This window comes from Balaenoptera acutorostrata, chromosome 20 (assembly GCF_949987535.1).
Source record: "Balaenoptera acutorostrata chromosome 20, mBalAcu1.1, whole genome shotgun sequence".
NCBI classification, from domain to species: Eukaryota; Metazoa; Chordata; class Mammalia; order Artiodactyla; family Balaenopteridae; genus Balaenoptera; species Balaenoptera acutorostrata.
In genome coordinates, this window is record NC_080083.1 from 26133437 (window position 1) to 26156738 (window position 23302).

General features: G+C 43.4%; 1 protein-coding gene across 1 annotated transcript in view; it reads left to right on the forward strand.

The window, feature by feature from the left end:
* Positions 1–23302, forward strand: part of TEX14 (testis expressed 14, intercellular bridge forming factor) — a 50434-nt gene that overhangs the window by 24308 nt on the left and 2824 nt on the right. Inside the window, exons 16-26 of the mRNA XM_057535163.1 lie at positions 1926–2045; positions 3837–3903; positions 6548–6629; positions 9854–9916; positions 10429–10556; positions 11152–11357; positions 12399–12495; positions 14220–14294; positions 17151–17228; positions 18316–18415; positions 21570–21662. Of these exons, the coding sequence (XP_057391146.1) occupies positions 1926–2045; positions 3837–3903; positions 6548–6629; positions 9854–9916; positions 10429–10556; positions 11152–11357; positions 12399–12495; positions 14220–14294; positions 17151–17228; positions 18316–18415; positions 21570–21662 (1109 nt within the window). The remainder of the gene's footprint in view (positions 1–1925; positions 2046–3836; positions 3904–6547; positions 6630–9853; positions 9917–10428; positions 10557–11151; positions 11358–12398; positions 12496–14219; positions 14295–17150; positions 17229–18315; positions 18416–21569; positions 21663–23302) is intronic.

Genomic DNA, 23302 nt, shown 5'->3' on the forward strand with positions numbered 1-23302 from the left:
CTAGTTGTGGCGAGAGCGGGGGCTACTCTTCGTTGCGGTGTGAGGGCTTCTCAGTGCGGTGGCTTCTCTTGTTGCGGAGCACGGGCTCTAGGCGTGTGGGCTTCAGTAGTTGTGGCTTGCGGGCTCTAGAGCACAGGCTCAGTAGTTGTGGTGCATGGGCTTAGTTGCTCCATGGCATGTGGGATCTTCCTGGACCAGGGATCGAACCTGTGTCCCCTGCATTGGCAGGCGGATTCTTAACCACTGCGCCACTAGGGAAGTCCCAAGACCAACTCTTAAAGCACGGTCAGTTACCAAAGCTCGTGACTCAGGTCAGATTGAAGTAGGAAAAGCAAGGCCAGGGTTGCGATGAGAGTACCTTCACCTGGAATGTCACCCAAGACCCAAATTCAGCTTTCAACTCAGTGGAAGGAATGTGTTCATGCCTGAAACCTCTGCCTCAGCAAGATCCCTGGGATACAGTCATTTCCTAGCATTTGCATTGGGGTTACAGCCTTGCTTCAGGGATTTAATGCATTCTTCAAGCATGCAGTTGGGCTATAGTCCAGCCAGAGCAAGGAACCAAAATTTTTGTAATCACCATTGACGTGGGATCAGGATCATTTAAAGAATATAAACAGCAGCTGAGAATGAAACAATGTAAAAAGCCAGGTGTGATAACATTTGAGGTCTTTCTCGAAGGACATACTATGGTATTGATCGTAGCACACAAACCGCTGACAGGACAATTTATTCTCTCTCTCACGTGAGGGCTGGAAGGATGTGCCACATCCCGCATACTGGCTTGGCTGGAGAAGCAGCTCTGTCAGGGAAGTGGGGGAGGTATGGGAGGCCAGGCTTGCCTGAGGAATTTCAGTTTGACATGAGAGGTTAAGGAAAGCAGCTGCTAAGTGCACAGAGGAGGAAGTATGGCAAAAGCAGTGTCCAAGGAAATAAACCACAAAACCTCTGCAAAGGGATGACTGAAGGTGAGGGAAGGAGCCAGTTGTCTGGCCATGTGGTGATCAGGGCCTGAACGTAGAGAAAGAGCAAAAAAGGAAGGGGTAGAGTGGAGATGCTGAAGAAATAACTTACTTTATTTTATTTTATTTTTATTTTTGAGATTGCATTGCTATTTTTTAAATTACGCTTTTTTTATTTATAAATTTATTTATTTTATTTATTTATTTTTGGCTGTGTTGGGTCTTTGTTGCTGCACGCGGGCTTTCTCTAGTTGCAGAGAGCAGGGGCTACTCTTCGTTGTGGTGCGCGGGCTTCTCACTGTGGTGGCTTCTCTTGTTGCGGAGCACGGGCTCCAGGCACGCAAGCTCAGTAGTTGTGGCTCACGGGCTCTAGAGCGCAGGCTCAGTAGTTGTGGCGCACGGGGTTAGTCGCTCCGCGGCATGTGGGATCTTCCTGGACCAGGGCTCAAACCTGTGTCCCCTGCATTGGCAGGCGGATTCTTAACCACTGCGCCACCAGAGAAGCCCCAAAATCATGCTTCTTCGCTTGCCTTTAAACGGGAATACCTGAGGGAGTCCCAGTTCTGAGCAGCCTCAGCCTGGAGGACAACGCCAACACATGGACTGTATCTAGGCTCTTGAGGATCAGGGTGTTTAAGTTCAGTCCCCAGCTTGAGTTGTCTAGGGACTTTTTTCTTCCTGTGAATTTTAGAGCAAAAAGGTCACCCAGCCTCCCCCCACTTCCACTGTGCAGGTAAGGATGTTGAGATTCAGGACTGTCATTTGTCACATTTGCTCCAGGGGGTTCACAGCTCACTGTGGGGAAAGAGGGCCAGAGGTGCAAGTAGGCAGGAAGGTCTCAGAGAGTGTCACCCCGACCACAGAGTAATTTTTGATACCCCATCATTAACACTGCATCCAACTATAAAGGGATTTGTTTACAATAAACACCAACTTAAAAGTGATTTCTTACCTTATTAATAGGATCAGTCCGTGCAATCAACTTGTTCACCAGAGTTTTCTGAAGACGTAACAGATGAATTTTTAACTCCAGACCATGAATATTTTTACTCCTCAACTGCTCAAGAAAACTTGGCTCTAGAGGTAAAAAAAATTTTTTTTAATAAATTTATTTATTTGTTTGTTTTTTATTTTTGGCTGCATTGGGTCTTCGTTGCTGTGCTTGGGCTTTCTCTAGTTGAGGTGAGTGGGGGCTACCCTTCATTGCGATGCGCGGGCTTCTCGCTGCGGTGGCTTCTCTTGTTGCGGAGCATGGGCTCTAGGCGCACAGGCTTCAGTAGTTGTGGCACGTGGGCTCAGTAGTTGTGCCTTGTGGGCTCTTGAGTGCAGGCTCAGTAGTTGTGGTGCACGGGCTTAGCTGCTCCACGGCACGTGGGATCTTCCCAGACCAGGGCTCGAACCTGTGTCCCTTGCATTGGCAGGCGGATTCTCAACCACTGCACCACCAGGGAAGCCCCTAGAGGTAAAAATTTACAGTTCAGGATAAAGTACATCTTCAGCTTTCTCCGTTGCCTTATTCCTTTAAAATTATTTTTATTAAGAAAAATAGCTTACACGTAAAAGTATATAATGTCAATTTATCAGTGTTTTTGTGTGTTTTGAAAAAAACGTGAAAAATAAGATTTTTGATAATGAAGGTCATAAGCAATTTCTCCCAAAATTGTGGTTCCTGCATTTGTACAGCACTTTGTACTTCTTTTTTCAAAATACTTTCCTTCATGTTACCCAATTCACACATCCTTCCTGAAGGGAAGAGAAGGCAGCCTGCTGTTATTCCTCTGTGTGAAGAAGAACTGGTGAACGCAGATGTAGGCAATTAGCCCTGGCCTGGCCAGATTTAGTGGTGAGACAGAGCCAGGAATAGAGGCACAGTGTCAGCAGTGAATGTGAGGCTGACCAGTACACAGGGCTTTGTCTGGGATCTGCCTAGCTTTTGCAAGAACCTGTTTGTACAGAGTATTTTCATTTATAAAATGAAACTTATTGGATTCTCTTATTTACTTATGTTATTTTCACCTCACCTGTCCCCTAACCTGCCACTTTTTGAGGTTCTTTTACCAATATGGAAGGTACGGTAGAGGAAAGAGAGGATTGTACATGTCAATCACAACATTTGACTGACAAGAAGAATTCAGTGATGCATCAAAAAGCGTAGTTTCCACTTGTTGGCACTTCTGAAAACTCAATTAGAGCAATTTTCCATTATTAATCCTTTAAACATTCTTGGTTTTACGGTGGACTGGGACATTAAGAAAATCTTTAATAAAAAAATATAAAGTATATATACATACATATGTATATACATGAAACATGTAGATGTATATAAAAAGTATAACAGAGAAAACTACACACATCTTTAGTGTACAGCTCATGAATTTTTACATGCTGAACACACTCATGTAGCCAGCACCCAAATCAAGAAATAGACCATTCTTGATCCCCCAAAAGACCTCCTTGTGTTTCCTCCCACTCCCTGCCTCCCCTCAAAGGAACCAGTGTTCTGACTTCTCACCCCATAGAGTAGCTTTCCAGTCTGGGCCTTTTTTCCTACCCTCTTTGGCTTTTCTGATAAAGCTCCCAGGAATCAGAACATCTTTGTTGGAAGGTTGTGGTGAGGAGGGGATGATGAAGGGAAAAGTCACCCGATTCCACCTCAAAATGGGAGGTGGGGGAAGGCTTGTTGTTGAGGAAGAACACATAGTACAAATAAGTTCTTAATGTCTGTGATGAAGGTTTGTTCTTTTTCTATAGAAGATGTAGGAACCTTATGAAGATTTTCAAGGTTTAAGAACATCAAGAAATTCTCTCTCCACCTTCTGATGATATGTCTGCCTCCAGTGACCCTCCTTTCTTTGCTCTTTCATTCTTTTGTAGACCTCAAGTCCCATTGAAGAAGACTTTGAAGGAATACAACATGCTTGTGCCCGACCTCAAGCCTCTGGTAATAAGCCCTCAGGGCAGATTCCTTTGCGAGTCCCTCATCTTTACTTTCTGTCAGATCACACATGTTTAGAGCTGGAAAGGTCCTTAGAAATAACCTTCCAGGCCTTCCATTTTACAAATGAGAAAACTTAGGCTCAGTGATTTCCCCTGGCCCTCACTAGTCTCATGACATCCATACATCATGTTATTTATACCTCCCCTTGCATTCTTATAGCATACGTTATAGCAGTTGCTTCTTCTTCTATTTTCCCCCTGTAGTCTCTTTCCCTAGATTTCAGGCTCTTTTGTGGCACACAGCAGGTGTTCAGTTATCTTTGCTGAGCTGACCTAAGGGATTGACCTAGGCCACACAGCTAGTTATTGACACAGTGACAGCCAAAACTAGGTTTCCGTGTCCTTCTCTACCCCAAAAGGCAGAGTTTCACCATCATTTTCCTCTGGTTGCTTGGCATCTTAGCAAAGGGTTAATAATAGCTAATAGTACAGTCAACGTAACATCCTTCCCTTGGGAGGCCTTGGGTTCTATATAACTTAGCAACTGCTTCCCATTACATGGAAAGTTAAACTTGGATCAGCAGCTGGGGTGTGACACAAGACAAGATACAAGTGAACTACAGGTTCTGATACAGGCATTTAAAAAATTGTGCACTTTAGCTCTTTTAAGGTATGCAACCATCCATTTTTAAAACCAGGGTTATCCACCTACCAAGCCATGTAGCTCGGTCCAGGGTCGTGTCTCAACAGTCTGAACCCGGGCTGGGTGGGTTTAGGTTCTGACCATACTCCCTTCCTCCTGCTGCATACTCCAGCTTCCATCTCTAAACTGATTCAGGTCCCCATCACAGGCACAAGCATTTTAAGAAGCTGTAAGCTTTTAGATGAACAGTTAAATTCTCAGGACAATATGTATTTAAAGTTCCCAAACCTGGGTCTCTGGCCACCCAGCTCTTTCTGTGGCGCCTCTGCCCATGATCACTCTCTGTGTGAGCCTGACCTGTACATGGCCACTTTACTAGTGTTTGGAAGAGAGTTGAGTAGGATAGAGAAGTTATGGGGTAGGCAGGTCAGAAAACCAGGGCTAGTTGGATACAAACATCTAAAGTACATGTAGAAGCCTCTGATTTCTACTCTGTTTCCTCCTTTTAGCCCTTCTCCTCTCCCTTTTTCGCTAGGGCTCTGATATATCAATATATCCTCTCCATACCAGGCAATACAACAGGGGTAAAAGTTGCATACATGCTGGGTTCCAAGCCCGGTTCTGCCACTGATTTTTTTCCTGCATTACCTTGGGCATGTCACTCCACCTGAGAGCCCCACTTTCCCTCCATGTAAAGTAAAGGAGAAAGTTAGACTCTAAAATCTCTAAGTTCCCCTCCAGGTCTAAATTGTGCTTATTAGGAATTCATTTATGCTTTCCAGGTGTTTACGCTTTCTAGGCATTTGAAAAGGGGTGGAAAGAAGAAGAACCCCTATGCTTCTCCACTGGTGGGGTTTCAGAGTAGCTTGGCTTCTGCTGAAGGTGGCACTTTTATAGTGGGCCTCCCATTGCCTACCAGACTACCTCCTGGACCTGAAGAATGGCAGGGGGATCACGAGCATTTGCCAACGGGGCAGGCTGGTCTGTCTGTCCTCTTCTCTATAAACCAGAGCTATGTAATGGTGGGAAGGAAAATGGATACTGGCCCCGTGTGTCCAGAGACCTTACTGAGAGTTGGGGAGGAGTGACTTCAGATGCTTGAGGCCAACGAGAACAGAAGACAGTTGAATTAGCTCCTTAGTACTCAAGACCCCATCCCCACTCTTTAAGTGGTGTTTGGTGGCCAAGAGACACAGTTAATGTTCTGGGAATGCCCAGCTAATGGTCTTTTCTTTTCTTTTTTTTTTTTTTAATTTTTATTTATTTATTTAATTTAATTTATTTTTGGCTGCATTGGGTCTTTGTTGCTGCATGCAGGCTTTTCTCTAGTTGTGGCGAGCGGGGGCTACTCTTCCTTGCGGTGCACGGGCTTCTCATTGCAGTGGCTTCTCTTGTTGCAGAGCACGGGCTCTAGGCACGCGGGCTTCCGTAGTTGTGGCACGGGGGCTCAGTAGTTGTGGCTCACGGGCTCTAGAGCGCAGGCTCAGTAGTTGTGGCGCATGGCCTTAGTTGCTCTGCAGCATGTGGGATCTTCCCAGACCAGGGCTCGAACCCGTGTCCCCTGCATTGGCAGGTGGGTTCTTAACCACTGCGCCACCAGGGAAGCCCTCGTGGTCTTTTCTATTTGGAATCTTTAGTGAACAAACAGTTCTTGGTTTCAACGCCCCCTGGTGTCTGTTGACAGGAACCAGGTCAGTTTGCCTTCCTGAAAAGACAAAACAACATTTGTCTCCAGAAATAACTGTGCAGTTATAACTGAAAGGCCAGTAAATGGCTTGATTGTATTCTGAGAGTCAGAATATAGTTCTCCCCTCTGAGCAAGGAAAATAAGCTTTCAGAGCAAAAACCTCTTCTACAGTGCTCACTCCAAACCCAGTTAGGAAGCACTTTGTTTATACAGATTATTTCTTATTCTGGACCAGACCAAGGAAAATTCTAGAGAATGAAAATAATAATCTGGGTTGGCAAAAATTCACTAAAAAATGCATGTACTTTATTCTTTCAGGCGAAGAAAAGTTCCCAATGAGAAAAAACCTTGAAAAGAATGCTGAAATTTTGACCAGGTCTCAATTCCAACCTATACGAAGGTATATGCTATTATTTTATTCACAGTTTCAGACTCATAGAAGTAATGTTAATTGATGGTAATGCCCCATATTTATATGTTGCTCTTCTTCAAATATAATAGCCACCATGTTATAACAGTAAGCTTTGGGCAGCTTAGCTTTGTTAGGACTTGTTCAGCAGAATTGTGAGGGGTCTTGAAAAGGAGTTGTTATCTGTATTCAGATCCTGACTCTGCTTTTCTAACTTGGTCAGATTTCTCAACCCCTCTCTTCTAGCTCCCCATTTGTAAAATAGCGATAAGAATCATCACTGGACATATTGTTAATTGAAAAAAATGCACAACAATGTATGTAATTTAATAACATCTGTGTAAAAATGAGAGGGAAGGGAGATACCTCTAATCCTTGTAGCGTGTCGACATTTCTGGAAGTCTATACAGTGGTGAACTCTGGAGAGAGAGTCCAGAGGTTTTGCTTTTTATCTTATAACCTTCTTTGCTGTTGGAATGTTCTACCATAGGCGCATACTATTTTTGAAAGAAAAAGCTACTTTGTTTTTTTTTTACTTTTACAAATGAAAAAGAGAAATTCCGTCTGATTGAGGAAAGTTTCTGTAGACAACATTGAGTTTTATTTTTTCACCTCTCTTAAATAATATATTTTCAATTCTATTGAATAAATGGAAGATTCTAAATTCAAAAAAAAAAAGAATTCTTACTGGGAATGTTGACATAGAGATTAAAAGTAATAATATGACTTCTGGGCATTTACCCAGAGAAATGAAGAATTATGTTTACCCGAAAACACATACATGGGACTTCCCTGGTGGTCCAGTGGTAAAGAATCCGCCTTCCAACGCAGGGAACACGGGTTCCATCCCTGGTCAGGGAACTAAGATCCCACATGCGGCGGGGCAACTAAGCCCATGTGCCACAACTACTGAGCTTGTGCGCCTCAACGAGAGAGCCCGCGTGCTGCAAACTACAGAGCCCATACGCTCTGGAGCCCGCGCACCACAACTAGAGAGAGAAAAACCGCATGCCACAACTAGAGAGAAGCCCGCACACTGCAATGAAGAGCCTGCACTGCAATGAAAGATCCTGCATGCCGCAACTAAGACCCGATGCAGCCAAAAAAATTTATTTATTTAAAAATAAATAAATATTAAAGAAACCCAACACATACACGAATGTTTATAGCAACTTTATTCATAATAGCCAAAATCTGGAAACCCAGATGTTGTCTAACAATTGAATGGTGTAACAGACTGTGGTACATCCATACCATGGAATGCTCCTCAGCAATAAAAAAAGAATGAACTATTGATACATGCAACAACTGGGATAAGTCTCCAGAGAATTATGCTGAGTGGAAAAAGCAACCCCTGCAAAGTTATTTACTATATGATTCCACATTTATAACATTCTTGAAATCATAAAATTGTAGAAATAAAGAATAAATGAGTGGTTTCTAGGGGTTAAGCAAGAGATGGGAGTGCGGGGGAAATAGACATGGCTATAAAAGGGCAACGTGAGGGGTCCCTGTGGTGGAAATGTCCTGTATCTTGACTGTATCAATGTCAATATCTTGGTTATGATATTGCTCAATAGATTTGCAAGATGTCACCATTGAGGGAAACTGGGTAAAGTGTATTTCTTAAAACTGCATGTGGACTTTCCTGGTGGTGTGGTGGTTAAGAATCCGCCTGCCAGTGCAGGCGACATGGGTTCGAGCCCTGGTCTGGGAAGATCCCACATGCCACGCAGCAACTAAGCCCGTGCGCCACAACTACTGAGCCTGCGCTCTAGAGCCCGTGCTCCGCAACAAGAGAAGCCACTGCAATGAGAAGTCCGTGCACCGTAAGGAAGAGTAGCCCCCGCTCGCTGCAACTAGAGAAAGCCAGCGCGCAGCAACAAAGACCCACTGCAGCCATAAATTAAAAAAAAAAAAAAAAAGAACTGCATGTGAATATATATACAGTTATTTCAAAATAAAAAGATTAATTAAAAAACTAATAATAGAGGCGAAGTGCCTGGTACAGTAGCATTCAATTTACTTTCTCATTTCTGGACCTCAATTTCCTTATCTATAATAATGATAGCTAGTATTTCCTAAGCAGTGACAATATGCCAGGTACTCTGTTTTGTCAAATTTAATTCATATAACAACCCTCTGATTTCGCCAATACAGGAAGCAGAGGGTTTTTTCCTTAGGTTGTACAGTTAGTAAGCAGCTGTATCATTAGGATAGGCTAGATTATGTTACGTAACACACGACCCCCGGATTTTAGGGGCTTTAAAACAACAGAAACTTGTTTTGTGCTCATGCTCCACGTCCATCACCAGGAGTGATCTGTGCTGTATTACCTTCCGTCAGAAATCCACACGGAGGGAGACTCCATCTTTGTGCTTCTTCTCTTACTGAGGCAGGAGAAAAGGGAACATGGTGAATTGTGCACTGGGCTTTTAAAGTTTCTGCCCCAAAGTGAATCACATCACTTTCACTTGCATTTCACTGGTTAAAACAAGTCATATGGCCATTTATGTAAATTAGGAGGGCCAAAAAGTACTGTCCTACATTGTGCTCAGCAGGAGAAACAAATATTTAGTGAACAGAATTAATAGTCACAACTCAATCCAAAATCCATGCTCTTTCCTTTATACCATTGGTCTCACAGGATTGTGCAAAGATTAAAAACGTGGAAACATTTGGAAGGATTTAGCGTGGGATCTGGCTTATAGTTTGTGTTTGAATATTGAAAATGAATCTTAAATATTGGTTAAAGTAGAAGCAGGTCAAGTTTGTCTTCAGAATTCTTTTCTGGCCATTTTTTGGCACAAGCCTCTCTTGGCCTCCCCTGATACTCCATGCCAAGAAGCTGTTTCACAGTTGGTAAGGCCCCATGGCTGTGCCCTTTGCTCCATCATCCATCCACAGCAAAGTTCCCGTGCTCCGTTGATTTCCTCAGGAGCTTGCTCAGCCAGTAGCATCGTTGGCTGGTTTCAGATGCGCTGACCCTTAGAGAGTATTTATTCAGCCTCTGAAGAGGAAACAGAGGCCCAGACATCCCTGAGAACATGTGGCTAGTCAGTAGCAGAGCCGGGATCAGAACCCTCACTTTCCACTTTGAGCTTAGTGCCCTTCCAGCTGCCTCTCACACTGGGCCAGTAACTGGTGCCTTGTACCACATTATTGCACTCTGCTGACAGGGGATTTATATAATTTTCTCACTTTCTCTCTTACAGTACTGAAGACGAACAAGAGGAGACATTAAAGGAGTCACCAAAGGAAATGAAAGAGAAAGACATGTATGGCCACCAAAAGTTGCCTAAGTATTCTGTGCAAAGTCTTGGTTTTAGGGGAATAGTATTTCCTTGTTTGTAAGAGTCTGTGTTCTTCCCATTTTTATGTATACATTTAATGTGAGCCTGTTTCTTCTTTCACCTAAAAACTGTTGTGATGAGTGATCTAAATTAATAGCATCTTAATCAAGGAAACACAGTGATAAGAAGAATAGAAGTTTATACTTGTAGATTAAATCTGTTTGCCACATAAATAGACTTTCACGTATGTAATTTATTTTTGGCTGCTGAGATATGTTTAAAGTTAGTATCTCTTTTTAAGATATTCTCTAATATTCTCTCTAAGATATCTTAAATGTCTTATAGATAACTTATGGATATTCTAAGATAGTCTCTGATTTTGGCCACTTGCCAAATAAAGATTTTTGTGAAGAGCATCTTTAAAAAGTACCTCTTAGGAATATAGTGTTTGATTTTTGTAAACATCTCCCAATTACTCTGTGCTTTTAATTCTTTAGATCATTGACAGACATTCAAGACCTGTCTAGTATCTCCTATGAACAAGACGGTTCTTTTAAGGAAGTCTCATGCAAAACACCCAAAATAAACCACGCGCCTACTAGTGTCAGCACTCCGCTCAGCCCGGGTAATCACTAGCAGGGGATGTTCTGGGAAAGGGACTAACAGCCCCTGCCTCGCTGGCTATGGGAAGCCAGGCTGCAGGGGCAGACCCGCAGTGTTTTCTCACAGTACAGAGGAGTTTCTTTAGGGCCAGGGCTGAAGGGGATAATCCCATGGGAGGCCAGGTAGCTGTGGTGGTAGTGATTAACCAGCTGTAAGGAGATTTTTAAACTCTAGCAATAGAGACATGCAAATGCAGAGTCTACTTTGTACTTGAAGCACTGTTGAATTTAGTGCAAATACATTGGATTCTCTAGAGTTTGTAACTTAAAACAGTACCTTGTGCTTAAACATACATAGTTCTGGGTCCTGCAACTGCCTACAGCCAGCATCAAATATCCTCTCTCTAGTGCCCTTTTTTCTAGTATATTTGTGGTTCAAATAATCTCCCTTTAGTCTCTCCCAAGTTTAGAGACTATCATCAGTGATCAGTGATTATTTCAGTTATTGACAATTTGGAAAATCCCTGTTCCAGGTATAGAGTTTTGTGGGGGCTTCTTTTTGTTGTTTTTAAATAATGTAAAGGATTCAGACACTAACTGCCCTCTTTTCTACAACAGGGTCAATTTCTTCAGCTGCTAGTCAGTATAAGGACTGTCTTGAAAGTATCACATTTCAGGTTCAAACAGGGTCTACCTCATTCTGGAACAGTCAAGAATCTATTCAAACTTTGTCTGATAAATTTACAACTGTCCGAGAGAAAGCAGAGAGCCTAGATTCCCATCTTACTTCCTCTGGAACTCTTCCCTCAAGACTGACTAATCTCGTAAGTATACCGACTCTGCGTTGCACACTCTTGGAGTGAGTCCAAAGGCGTCAGTGATCCAAAAGGCCAAGATTTCTCCATATCTGTTTTACAAAGAAAGCAAGAAATAAGCTGGATCCTCTCCAGGCTTCCCTGGGGCTCCTCTCTGAGTCTGTATTGTAGAATGGATCCTGGGTTTTTGTGCCCTTTTTTTTCCCCCAGAGGTAATGTCGATTTCTCGAAAGATCCATCCGCTGCGATAGTTTATGATGCATTGTTCATCTGCATTGTTCTTTCTACCTAACCGTATCTTACGTACTAAGAGGAGGCTTGAGTTCTGCTTCCTTCTTGACGCCGCCTCTGGTTAGTTGTCTGAGAGTTTCGATTGATCTCTACCTTCTCTGAATTCCTAAACCAATAATCTGCAGTAAAAACACTTAATGGTACCTTCCCCTTGCTTCCTTCCCCTCCCCGTGCTGTTTGTTTGTTGGTTTCCTTTCTCTCTCTCCCTCATACTTCATATGTGTAGTCTCTTCAAGAACACTAAAAGTTCCTTACTTGGTTCTGCTCATTAAAAACCTGTTGACTGACCTTTCTGTAGGCAGATTGATTACTTGTTTGGGCCTCAATGAAAAATCGACTGTCATCTTCTCTGGGCATTTGACTCACAAAAGGTCTCACTCTGAAGTAGGGAAATAAAGAATTTTATGCTCTTGTTCAACAAACTTTTAATGGGGCAGGTTCTAAGTGCCAGGCACTATGCCAGGCCCTTTTCTAGGCATCCAGAAGTGAATAGGAAAGTCCACGCCCTGAAGGAGCTCACTGCCTATTGAGAAAGACTGGCAGGATGTAACACAGAGGTAAAAACTGAGTGCTGTGGAGGCAGAGAGGGGTGGGAAGGCTTCCAAGAGGAGATAACATTTGAATGTTTGACTCAGTCAACAAAACAAGTAGCTTCTTCCATCAATGATACACAAGATTAATCTTGGAAATGATTGAGCTTAACGGGCCTTTTTAGCTTAATACATGTGTCAGTTACCATGTTTATGTCTTAACTTGTAGAAAAGATTGCCTACATTTACTGGGGCTGGTTCCTCCAGCATTGCTAAGGCACCTGACACATCATCCCGTGCCACTCAGAGGAGGAGCCTGCAGAAAGGTACCCTGTGTTTAATATTAAAATACAAGTTCATAACAGTAAACCAATTTAAGGGAGACTTCATCTCCTCTTTGATGCTATAGTAGATTCAAACAAAAATGCTAATTTCCCCTGACTTCCCCTGAAGTAAAACATACTCATTATAGAAAACTTAGAGAATACAGAAGAGCTTAAAAGAGAAAACCACGACCATTCTACCATCATTTTTTTTTAAAGTTTTTTTTGATGTGGACCATTTTTAAAGTCTTTATTGAATTTGTTACAATATGGCTTCTGTTTTATGTTTTGGTTTTTTGGCCACGAGGCATGTGGGATCTTAGCTCCCCAACCAGGGATTGAACCTGCACCCCCTGCATTAGAAGGCGAAGTCTTTTTTTTTTTTTTTTTTTTTTTAAAGATTTATTTATTTTTTTTTTTATTGATTAATTGATTGATTGATTGCTATGTTGGGTCTTCGTTTCTGTGCTAGGGCTTTCTCCAGTTGTGGCAAGCGGGGGCCACTCTTCATCATGGTGCGCGGGCCTCTCACTGTCACGGCCTCTCTTGTTGCGGAGAACAGGCTCCAGACGCGCAGGCTCAGTAATTGTGGCTCACGGGCCCAGCCGCTCTGCGGCATGTGGGATCTTCCCAGACCAGGGCTCGAACCCGTGTCCCCTGCATTAGCAGGCAGATTCTCAACCACTGCGCCACCAGGGAAGCCCTGAAGGCGAAGTCTTAACCACTGGACTGCCAGGGAAGTCCCTCTACCATCATTTTTTAACCTCTTGTAGTATTTTGATGCATATCTTTTTTATATTTTTAGAAATATACCCCCAAATATCTATATATATATCTATAGATATATATATATATATATATATTCTTTTTTTTGGCATAGTTGAGATCATATAGTGTGTCAGCTCTGGCCTGCTTCTTTTTCTTTAATGATATATTTTAGGATTTCCACTTGTCAGTAAAAATTATTCATAAATATATGTGATGGCTGCATAGTAGTCCATTCTACATATGTTGCTTAACCATGCCCTTATGTTGAAGATTTATGTTGTTTTCCAACTTTTGCTCTTTGTACAGAAATCTTTATCTGAACCTCAGATCTTTTCCTTAGGATAGAGTCTTAGAAGGCAATTTCCAGCTCAAAGGGTATAGAGAGCCTTAACAGCTCTTGAGGTGTAATTGCCTTTGCTCCATTAATCTTATTGTCTTGTGTCTTTGGTACAACTCTTAGAATTTCCCTCAGGGGGATAGAGATATTGTGAACTATGCTGAGGGGTTTTGGTTAATGTTATAATTGAGCCCTTAGGTGAAGGCCCAAAGTATGGTCTCCCATATCCCCTGGCCTGATAATCTATAGAGAAAGGCCTCCCACTTTTTTTCATTTTGACGGGTCTAGAGCTTCTATATCCCTCCAGCAGTCTTGGTCCAAATTGGACCCCCAGCCTCTTAGTAAGAATTTATACCTCACCTACCTCACATATCCTTGGGGAGGGGCACAGATCAAGTGGTGCTGAGGTGAGGTGTGATGTAGGAAAGGGTTTAGAATAAAAGGGAGAGTAAAACCTTTCACATATGAAGTCTCAATTAGGACCGTTAATGTAAGAGGCTTTCTCCCCGTCTTAGCTTGTTTCATCATTGAGAAATCCTAAGTCAAATCCACGTCGAAGCCTCGAAAACCTAGTTCAGGTCTAGGAAGGCAGTAAGTCACTTTCTCCTTTATCTTTTTTAAGAACTAGTAGAAGCCATCTCGCAACATCACATTGATGAACTACCACCACCATCTCAGGAGCTGCTTGACGAAATTGGTAAGGCATGCTCGATACAGAATATACTCCATGGCCCTGCTTCTTACGGTCACTGACCACATACGGTTCTTTATCTCAGGTGAGAGCACTAGTACCGAAGGCCCTATAAAGGTTTGATGGAAAGTGCAGAATTCTGGAAGAGCCAGTTTTCCAATAAAATGGGCCTCAGACTACTACTGAAGCCTGGCCAGGATAATTGGTCTGTGTCTGTTGTCATTTTGTTACTTAAAGGGTCTACGGTAATGATTCTAAGAGGAAATAACAACATTCAAGTGGTTTATTATGATGAACTTGTTTTATTAGAAGAATTCTTATCTCCTTTTTGAACCAAACTAGCCATACTTCAGCCATACTGAAGTCTGGCAACTTGGGCCAAAACACCCCATGCTTTCTGTGTTGCCATTAGCAGGAGATATTAAAGGTATTGGCATTGTGGATGAATCCCTTTCCTGAGGGCAGGGAAGTCAGTGGCACAAGACCTAATGAGACCAGCATTTTCCATTTCAGGCAGAGACTGAGGGATACCTGCTCAATTTTAGTTGCAGCTGATCAGCTGGCCTGCCCAGCTGAGGTGATGCTGAAAGTAAATGGAGCATGGTGATAGAAACATTTGGGGCAGGTGGTTTGCTTCTCCAGGGAGGACTGACTGCTCTCTTCTTGACAGCCTGGCTGACCCCTCACTCTCAGAGGGCACATGTCATCAGAGCTCTGATGGTACAGTTCTTGGTATGGGAACACTAGGGTCTTTCCTGAGGGGCATCTCTTGATTTTCAGGGTCTCCGAGGTTTTGTGTCTCATCAGGAAGAAGGAGTTGAATGACTCAATGGACAGATATGGTCTAGGCTACCCAACCCCTAGCCCCTGGCTGTTGGCCTTACGAACTTGGGTGGAGCCGGTCAGAGCTGCCAAAGCCTCCCTTGGTTTCTTTCTTTTCTGTAGTCATAGGCCCTTCTTGCCTCACCACACCCCTCGCCCAGTGCCACAGGGCTGTGCAGGTCACAGGGTCGTTGGCTCTTAGGGCTCCCACCCCCGCACCAGCTTGCCTCCCCTGGAACCCCCTAGGGAGTCCCTGCAAATTCCTCCTCTCCAGTTGCTCTCCTTCACATACTCATGGAACTACTGCTTGTGAGAGTAGAGGTCAGCTCTTCGTGTCCCGCTCAGGTAGATTCTCAGTGCCGTCTGTTTTTTGGTCACAGCTTAGGACAGTACTTGTAGGCGCCTTGGCAGTTTGACCTTAGCGATACTTTTCCTCTGGATCCTGCTCTCTCTCTGCAGTCACAATGTGGACCCCCCCCCCCATCTCAGCAGCTGTCACCAGGCTTCTGCAGCTGGCCTCTTGGCACTGCTGTACCCCAGTGTGCTCTGCAGAAACTCTTCCTCATTTCACTTACGGGAATTATCTGGGCCAGGTTTCTAGGCGATGTCTTGTACTTTGAGATGGGTCAGTAATTTTCCAGAAAGATAAAGGGCAGAGGGTACCTGAGTAGTTTCTCCTAATAATGGGTGTGCCTACCTGATTATTGTTTATCATCACTCTTGTTGTTTCCTCTCAGGAGAGCTTTGGGGAGTGACCTGGAGCTGACACCTACTCTTTTGAAGGGCACACATCCACAACTCCAGGCTTCCGTCCAGGGCCTAAAGGGGAGGGTCCTTTAGAATCTTGTAAGATCAACAAGGGACTACCTCTAACAAAGATAAAAATGGATTTTAAAATTTCAGATTATATTAAATGACCTTATGGGGCCCCTTGATGCCCAGGGGCTGCCAGGGAGGGCTTGCTTCCTGACCTGCTAGAAGGGAAAGACCTGTGCCTGCACACAACAGGCCCGTGCCGGTGAGCCCAGGGGTCCCGTCTGTGCTGCCTCCCAGCTGTCGCTCTGATGGGCTCTGGGGAACACTTTGAGGAAACTGAGCACCTAACACATGTGAAGCAGTGTACTGAGTTTAGTAGACGCTTGTCTTAGTCTAATGATCAATTCGTTAGGAACTGGAAATTTTATTCTTTGCCTTTTGTCTCTCTACAGAACAGATAAAAAATGTGTAATTTAGGCCAATAGAGATAGGGAGAGATTTGAACTACTCTGAATTTACCAACTTTTTGAGAGAGTATATAAAATAGAGATTAAGCTCATAAGCCTTAGAGGTAGACTGCCTGAATTCAAATTCCAGTTACCCCTCTTAGTATTTGTGTGATTCTAGGCAAGTTCCTTAGCCTTTCTTTTTTTAAAAACAATATTTATTTATCTTGGCCGCCCTGGGTCTTCATTGTGGCACGCAGGATCTTTGTTGCGGCATGCGTGCAGGATCTAGTTCTACTGACCAGGGATTGAACCCAGGCCCCCTGCATTGGGAGCGTGGAGTCTTACCCACTGGACCACCAGGGAAGTCCCTCCTTAACCTTTCTTTACCTTAATTTCCTCATCTGTTAAACAGGAATGACAATAATGTGATCAATCTCATAGGGTATTTTGAAGATTAATTGTGAATATTAATCTTGAATTAATGTATGCAAATTAGAAATAGTACCTGCCACTTGGAGCTCTGCAAGTGTCACCTATCGTCATCATTATTTTTACTTTTATTTTTAGTGTTATATGGGATTGGATGCCTAAGGCAGTGGTTCTCAAACTTCATCAGGCATCAGAACCACCTGGAGGGCTTGCTACACCATCCCCACCCCCAGAGTTTCTGATTCAGTAAGTCTGAGATGTGGCCTGAGAATTTGCATACCTAACAAGTTCTCAGGTTATACTGAGGCTGCTGGTCTGAGGAGTACTCTTTGAGAACCACTGCCCTAGAGGATAATGTGACATGCAAAAGAAGAAATAAGTTGCTTTCTGCTCTATGTTGTGACAGAGCACCTGAAGCGGCAGCAGGCCTCATCCACAGTGTTGGATGAGAACACAGCAAGTCACCTGGGCATCGCTGCAAGTGGTAAGCCAAATCCCTCGTTCTTTTTCATCAGATTTTGCTGTAACTGTCCTTGCAAGCACAGTGGTACATTTGGGTGAGTGTGGACCTTGAGGTCAGGCACACTCCACCTCAATTCTGACTCCACTGCTTACTTTGGTATGACAAACTGTTTAATGTCTCTGAGCTTCAGTTATCCTCATCTGTAAAATGAGAATGTTAACTCCTACCTAATGATGTTCATGCATAGTGCCTGGTACGTTGTGAGATACTTAACAAATGTTAGTCTCCTTCCCTTCATAGGACTGCTGGCAGGATGAAATGAGATAGCATATGTAAAATGCCTGGCATACATTAAAGGGCACTACCCTTCCCCACCCAAATTCCTTCCCTGGCTCCAATCTGGAAACATCTAACAAGTGGGAAGAGGGTGGCCCCCCAGAATAAATCTGTACAATATGTTTTCAGGGACTCTTGCCTCCTCTTTTATGTGCCATTTCTTTCCTCTGTCTCTCTCGAGCCTTGGCACAGGCACGGCTTCCTGCCGTTTCACCTGGCAAAGAGCTCCCCAGACCTCAGAAGCAGCTTCTGTGGATACAGGCGCCCTGCAGATTGCCACCTGGCCCCCTGCTCTTCTGGGAAGAGGGGAACTTGTGCACTGCAGACTTCAGGGTCCACTGATTAGCCTTAATTTTTTGCACTCCATTTTTTTTTTTTGGCTGCGTTGGGTCTCTGTTGCTGCACACGGGCTTTCTCTAGTAGCGGCGAGCGAGGGGCTACTCTTCATTGTGATGTGCGGGCTTCTCACTGCGGTGGCTTCTCTTGTTGCAGAGCACAGGCTCTAGGCGCATGGGCTTTAGTAGTTGCAGCGCGTAGGCTCAGTAGTTGTGGCCCGCGGGCTTTAGACCACAGGCTCAGTAGTTGTGGCACACAGGCCTAGTTGCTCTGCGGCATGTGGGATCTTCCTGGACCAGGGACTGAACCCGTGTCCCCTGCATTGACAGGCAGATTCCTAACCACTGCACCACCAGGGAAGTCGTGCACTCCATTTTAAGGCAGGTTTTCTCAAAATTTTTTTTGTTCTAAAGTTAAGTCTTTCAACTGTTTTTAGATCAAAGGCATTTAGAAGAACAAGAAACTAACAGTAATAAAGAAGACAGCAGTATGCTTTGGACCAAAGAAACTCAGCATCTAGAAGAGGATACAGAGAGGTAACAGAAAAAGCTGGATTTTTTTTTAAAGTGTTTGAAAAAACTATAGTGTTAGTTTATATTAGTTTTTCTTCTGATATTGACAAATAAGGAAATAATGGTCTTTTGTCATACTATCCTTATAGCCCCTATTCCTAAAAGGTTTTTTTTTTGTTTTTTCTTAAACAGTCCTTAATTGTGATAAAATACACATAACACAAAATTTTTAAGTGTACAGTTCAGTAGTGCTACGTATATTCACATTGTTGTGCAACTGATCTCCAGAACTTTTTCATCTTGCAAAACTGAAACTCTATACCCATTAAACAACAACTCCCCATTTCCCCCTCCCCTCAGTCCCCAGCAACCATAGTTCTATTCTCTGTTTCTCTGAGTTTCACTATTCTTTTTTTTTTTTTTTAACATCTTTATTGGAGTATAATTGCTTTACAATGGTGTGTTAGTTTCTGCTGTATAACAAAGTGTATCAGCTATACGTATACATATATCCCCATATCCTCTCCCTCTTGCGTCTCCCTCCGGTGTTTGTTGTTTTGTCACTGGCTTATTTCACTCAGCATAATGTCTTCAGGGTTCATTCATGTAGCATGCATCAGAATTTCCTTCCTTCTTAAGGCTGAATTCCATTGTGTGTGTGTGTGTGTGTATCACATTTTGTTTATCCATTCATCTGTTAGTGGTCACTAGGTTGCTTCCACCTTTTGACTACTGTAATGCTGCTCTGAGTGTGAGTGCGCAAATAGCTCTTCAACACACCCTGCTTTCATTTCTTTTGGATGTATACCCAGAAGTGGTATTGCTGGATCATATGGTAAATCTATTTTTATGTTTTTGAGGAAATGCCATCCTGTTTTCCACAGCAGCTGCACCATTTTACATTCCCACGAACAGTACACAAGGGTTCCACTTTCTCCAGATCCTTGCCAATATTTGTTATTTTCTGTTTTGTTTTGTTTTTTTTTGGCTGTGCCAAGCGGCATGCGGGATCTTAGTTCCCCGACCAGGGATCGAACCCGCGCCCCTGCAGTGGAAGCGCGGAGTTTTAACCACTGGACCACCAGGGTGGGGGTGTCTCTGGTTTTTTGATAGTAGCCATCCTAATAGGTGCGAGGTGATATCTCATTGTGGTTTTGATTTGCATTTCCCTAATGATTAGCGATGTTGGGCATCTTTTCATATGCAGAAGGCCATTTGTATATCTTCTTTGGAGAAATATCCTAGTCCTTTGCCCATTTTTTAATAGGATTATTTGTTTTTTTCTTGTAAAGTTGTTGTTTTTTGTTTTTGTTTTTACTTCATTTTGTGAGGCAAACATCGGTTTCAGTTTCTTTCAAAACATTTTAGTTAAAGAGAATTATTAGATCTTTCTAGCCAAATAAGAGAAGATGGAGGCAATCATCCAGACAATTCAGTCTGAAAACACAAGTTTGCCTCAAGAAACCCAATTCCGTTCTTGACTTGGAACTCTCCTTTGACCTGTGTTGTAAGGTAAACCACTTCAGATCACCTCCTTTGCCTCCTAACATTTCTTGCTTTGTCTGAACTGTCATTCAGGGCCAGGACTGGAGGGAGGTGAGTGCAGCACACTCCTTGGGCACAAAATTGAAGGGGGCACCAAAAAACTCAGAAGTCAAGAAAAGTACTATTTTGATGCCATATTTTAAAAAATCAATACTAATGCAAAAAAAATCCATGATGAACAAAACATTTACATTTTAAAGAAAGAGAGGCTATGAATCTACACTTACACCACTTGCCTCATCCTTATCCTGGACCAGCAAATCCTTGGGGAAGCCCTGCCGAATACTTTCAGCTGCAAACGTTAGAAAACCCCACCGTCGTGTTTAAATGAGTTTGTCTCACACGACATGAAGCCCAGAGGTTGGCAGGCCACGGCTGGTGTAGCAGCTCAGCGATGCTACCAGGGACTTCGGCTCTTTTGATCTGTCTGCTCTACCAGACATAGCATGTTGGCCTTTGTTTTCAGGCTTGTCAACTCCTGGACACAGTGCCTGCTCTCCATACTCCAGGCAGAAATAAGAGGGTGGGGCAAAGGAATAGTCGAGCCAACCTTATGCCTTTTTATCTGGAAAGCAGAAGCTTTCCTAGAAGCCGTTCTCAACAGATGCCTGCTTATATCTCCTTGGCCAAATGTGACGCATGGCCACCCTTGGTTGCCAGGGAGACTGGAAATTGCGTTTTTAGCTTTCAGCTGCTATAGGAGAGGAAGGTAAGGGAGGACAGTGTGATGAATAACTTTTGCGTAGTGAATCCAGTTTCTGTCAGTCTTCAAGGGCTAAACTGTTCTCCTCAAGGAAGGAAAAGAGAGAGACCTGGACAGGAAGTGAGGAGACTAGAGCCCTGGGACCTGAGAGGAAGTGGGGAGAGGTTTTTTTTTTGGGGGGGGGCGGTGAGACAAAGAAGACAAAGAGGCAAAGGGGGAGGAAGGTAAACTTTTTAAAGTTTTATAAACCTTTTGTCTATAATGTATGATGTAACTCCATTCATTCCATCTCCCCAAAACACCTTCGGTAAATATCTAGCCATTATTTAAGGCAAAAGAAGAGTAGCTCAAGAAGGCCAAATTACATTTGGTTATACAAATATAAAGTGCTTTGCACATTATCAAAAGTTAGCTACTATTATCATTGTCTCTTCCTTTTTCAAAAGGGCTGGCTATGCTAGACACAGGTAGCTGCCCACAGATGCTCAGTCATCTCAGTCCTTGGCACCAAGCCAGAGTGGAAGATATTTTTTCAGATGGTTGGGACTTTTTAGGCCTTCTGAAAACACATTCTCTGCATCCATCCAGTAGCCTCAGAGGCAGTTCTTAATCTGAAAAACTTGTGGGAATGAGTGTGCATTTCTAGCCTCAGGTGGAAATTGATGTAATGACCTACAATTGAGACAGAGTCTAATATCACACTTTGGGCTTTTTTGTCAAGAGGCTAAAGGAGGGTTCTGGTGCACATTTAAATCGGATCTAAGTGACCACTACAACTCCAGGTACAGTCTCACCGAGCTCTCATTTTCTCACGTGTACAGTGAAAGCAGGAGTTTGAAGGTCCTTTCCCGCTCTAGAGTGCTATGCCTCCTTGTCAAGGGAGAAGGGGAATGATAGCTGTCTCAATTCTCTTCACTTGCCCTTGGACAGAGCTCACTCTACGCTTGATGAGGACCTGGAAAGATGGCTGCAGCCACCTGAGGACAGCACGGAGCTACAGGGTCTCCCCAAGTGCTCGGCAAGGTTATTGTTCTCCATCAGGGGATCTTTTTTTTCTTTTTCGGGAAGGGGGACTAGATTTTAGTTCAGTTTTTTGAAATAAATAGATTTTAGTTTTTTAGAAAGTACATGGACTCCTTGGAGAAAGAATGTTTGGTGATGGCATTACATTGCTCTAGATAAGCCAGCCCCGACTTCTGTCTCCCCCTCTTCCTCCAGCCACCCACAGTGCTCAAGATACTGACTAGCAGACTGATATCAGTATAGAGAGAGGCCTCTAAGATTGCTGTGTCTAGGCCCTGTCACCTTCAACATTTTCATCGGTCATTCAAATTAAGTCAGAAAAGGCATGCTTATCAAATTTTTAGATAACACAAATCTAAGGATAAATGCTAATGTGATGGGTAGATAGACTGTGGCTTCAAAATGGTCTTGACAGGTGGAAATGTTAGATTTCTCTGAAAGATAAAGGTGAGCATTTAGATCCAAAAGTATAGAATGTGAGAGATCTGACCTAATGGAGCATTTTTTGATCGGAAGCTCCTACTCTACTGTAATTTCATTGAAGACGGGGAGTACATCTTATTTTTATATGCCCAGCATTTAGCATGCATTTTGAGATGTGGTAAGAATTCAAGAAATTCCCGTTGAAGAAGACGTGGACAGCGACTCCATGAGACCTCAGTTTGATGCAGTTGCTGAAAAGGTCAATGCAGCACTGACGCTGAACAGACAGAAATGTGCAGTCCAGGCCAAGGTGATGTCTCAGGCTAGCTAGAGGACTTCTAGAACTCATGTGGGGCTCCTTTTGGGGTGTCACATTTTAAAAGGGGACCGTCAACAAATAGAAGAGGGTGGCCACAGAACAGCTAGAAGTCTGGAAACCTTGTCATGTGAGAACAGCTGACGGAGCTGGGGAGGCTCAGGCTGAGAAGAGCAAATGGAGTAGAGAATTTGATAGCTGCCCCCAAATACCTGAAATATTGTAAAGTGAAGAGAGTCGGCTTACTCTCTTCCGCCCCAAAGGACAGAGCCACTGACTAGAAACTGCAGAGTAAGAGATTTTTATTCAGTAAAGCACAAGCTTTCTAATGGCCACAGCAATCTGATAGAGAAGCAGCTGCCTCTACACTAACTTTAACAGCAGCTCCTCCCACCCAAGCGTAGGCGGCACGACTCTCTGGTCCAGGGCATTTGGACGGAGGTAATAGATAACCTCCTCCAACTTTAGAGCCTGTGATTCTGTTAGTGATGAGAGGTTAGGAGGAAAAAAAATCCTTTTCACCCTAGCTGGCTTTATTTTCTCTCTCACTTTGCATATTTTATTTTGAATATCCACCAGATGAAAACAGAAGAAAAATCCCTAAACCATGTCAGTTTGATTCATCCATCATCTGTTGAGCACTGTCAGTGAGCTGAGCACTGTGCTAGGGGCTAGAGATGCAGAGGGATAGCATGTCTCTGCCCTTAGGGAGCTTATCGTTGAGTGCGGGAGTTGGTTTCTGCTTACTGGTTTGACAAATGTGGTCTTCAGTTATTAGATACTGCAGTTAGATATTGAGAGTTTTAGGAAATGAAGATAAGGTAATAAAAATACATGTGGTTGTAAAAAGGACACCAATTACAACATAAGTGAAATGCTATTTTCCTTTGGGACAATACAG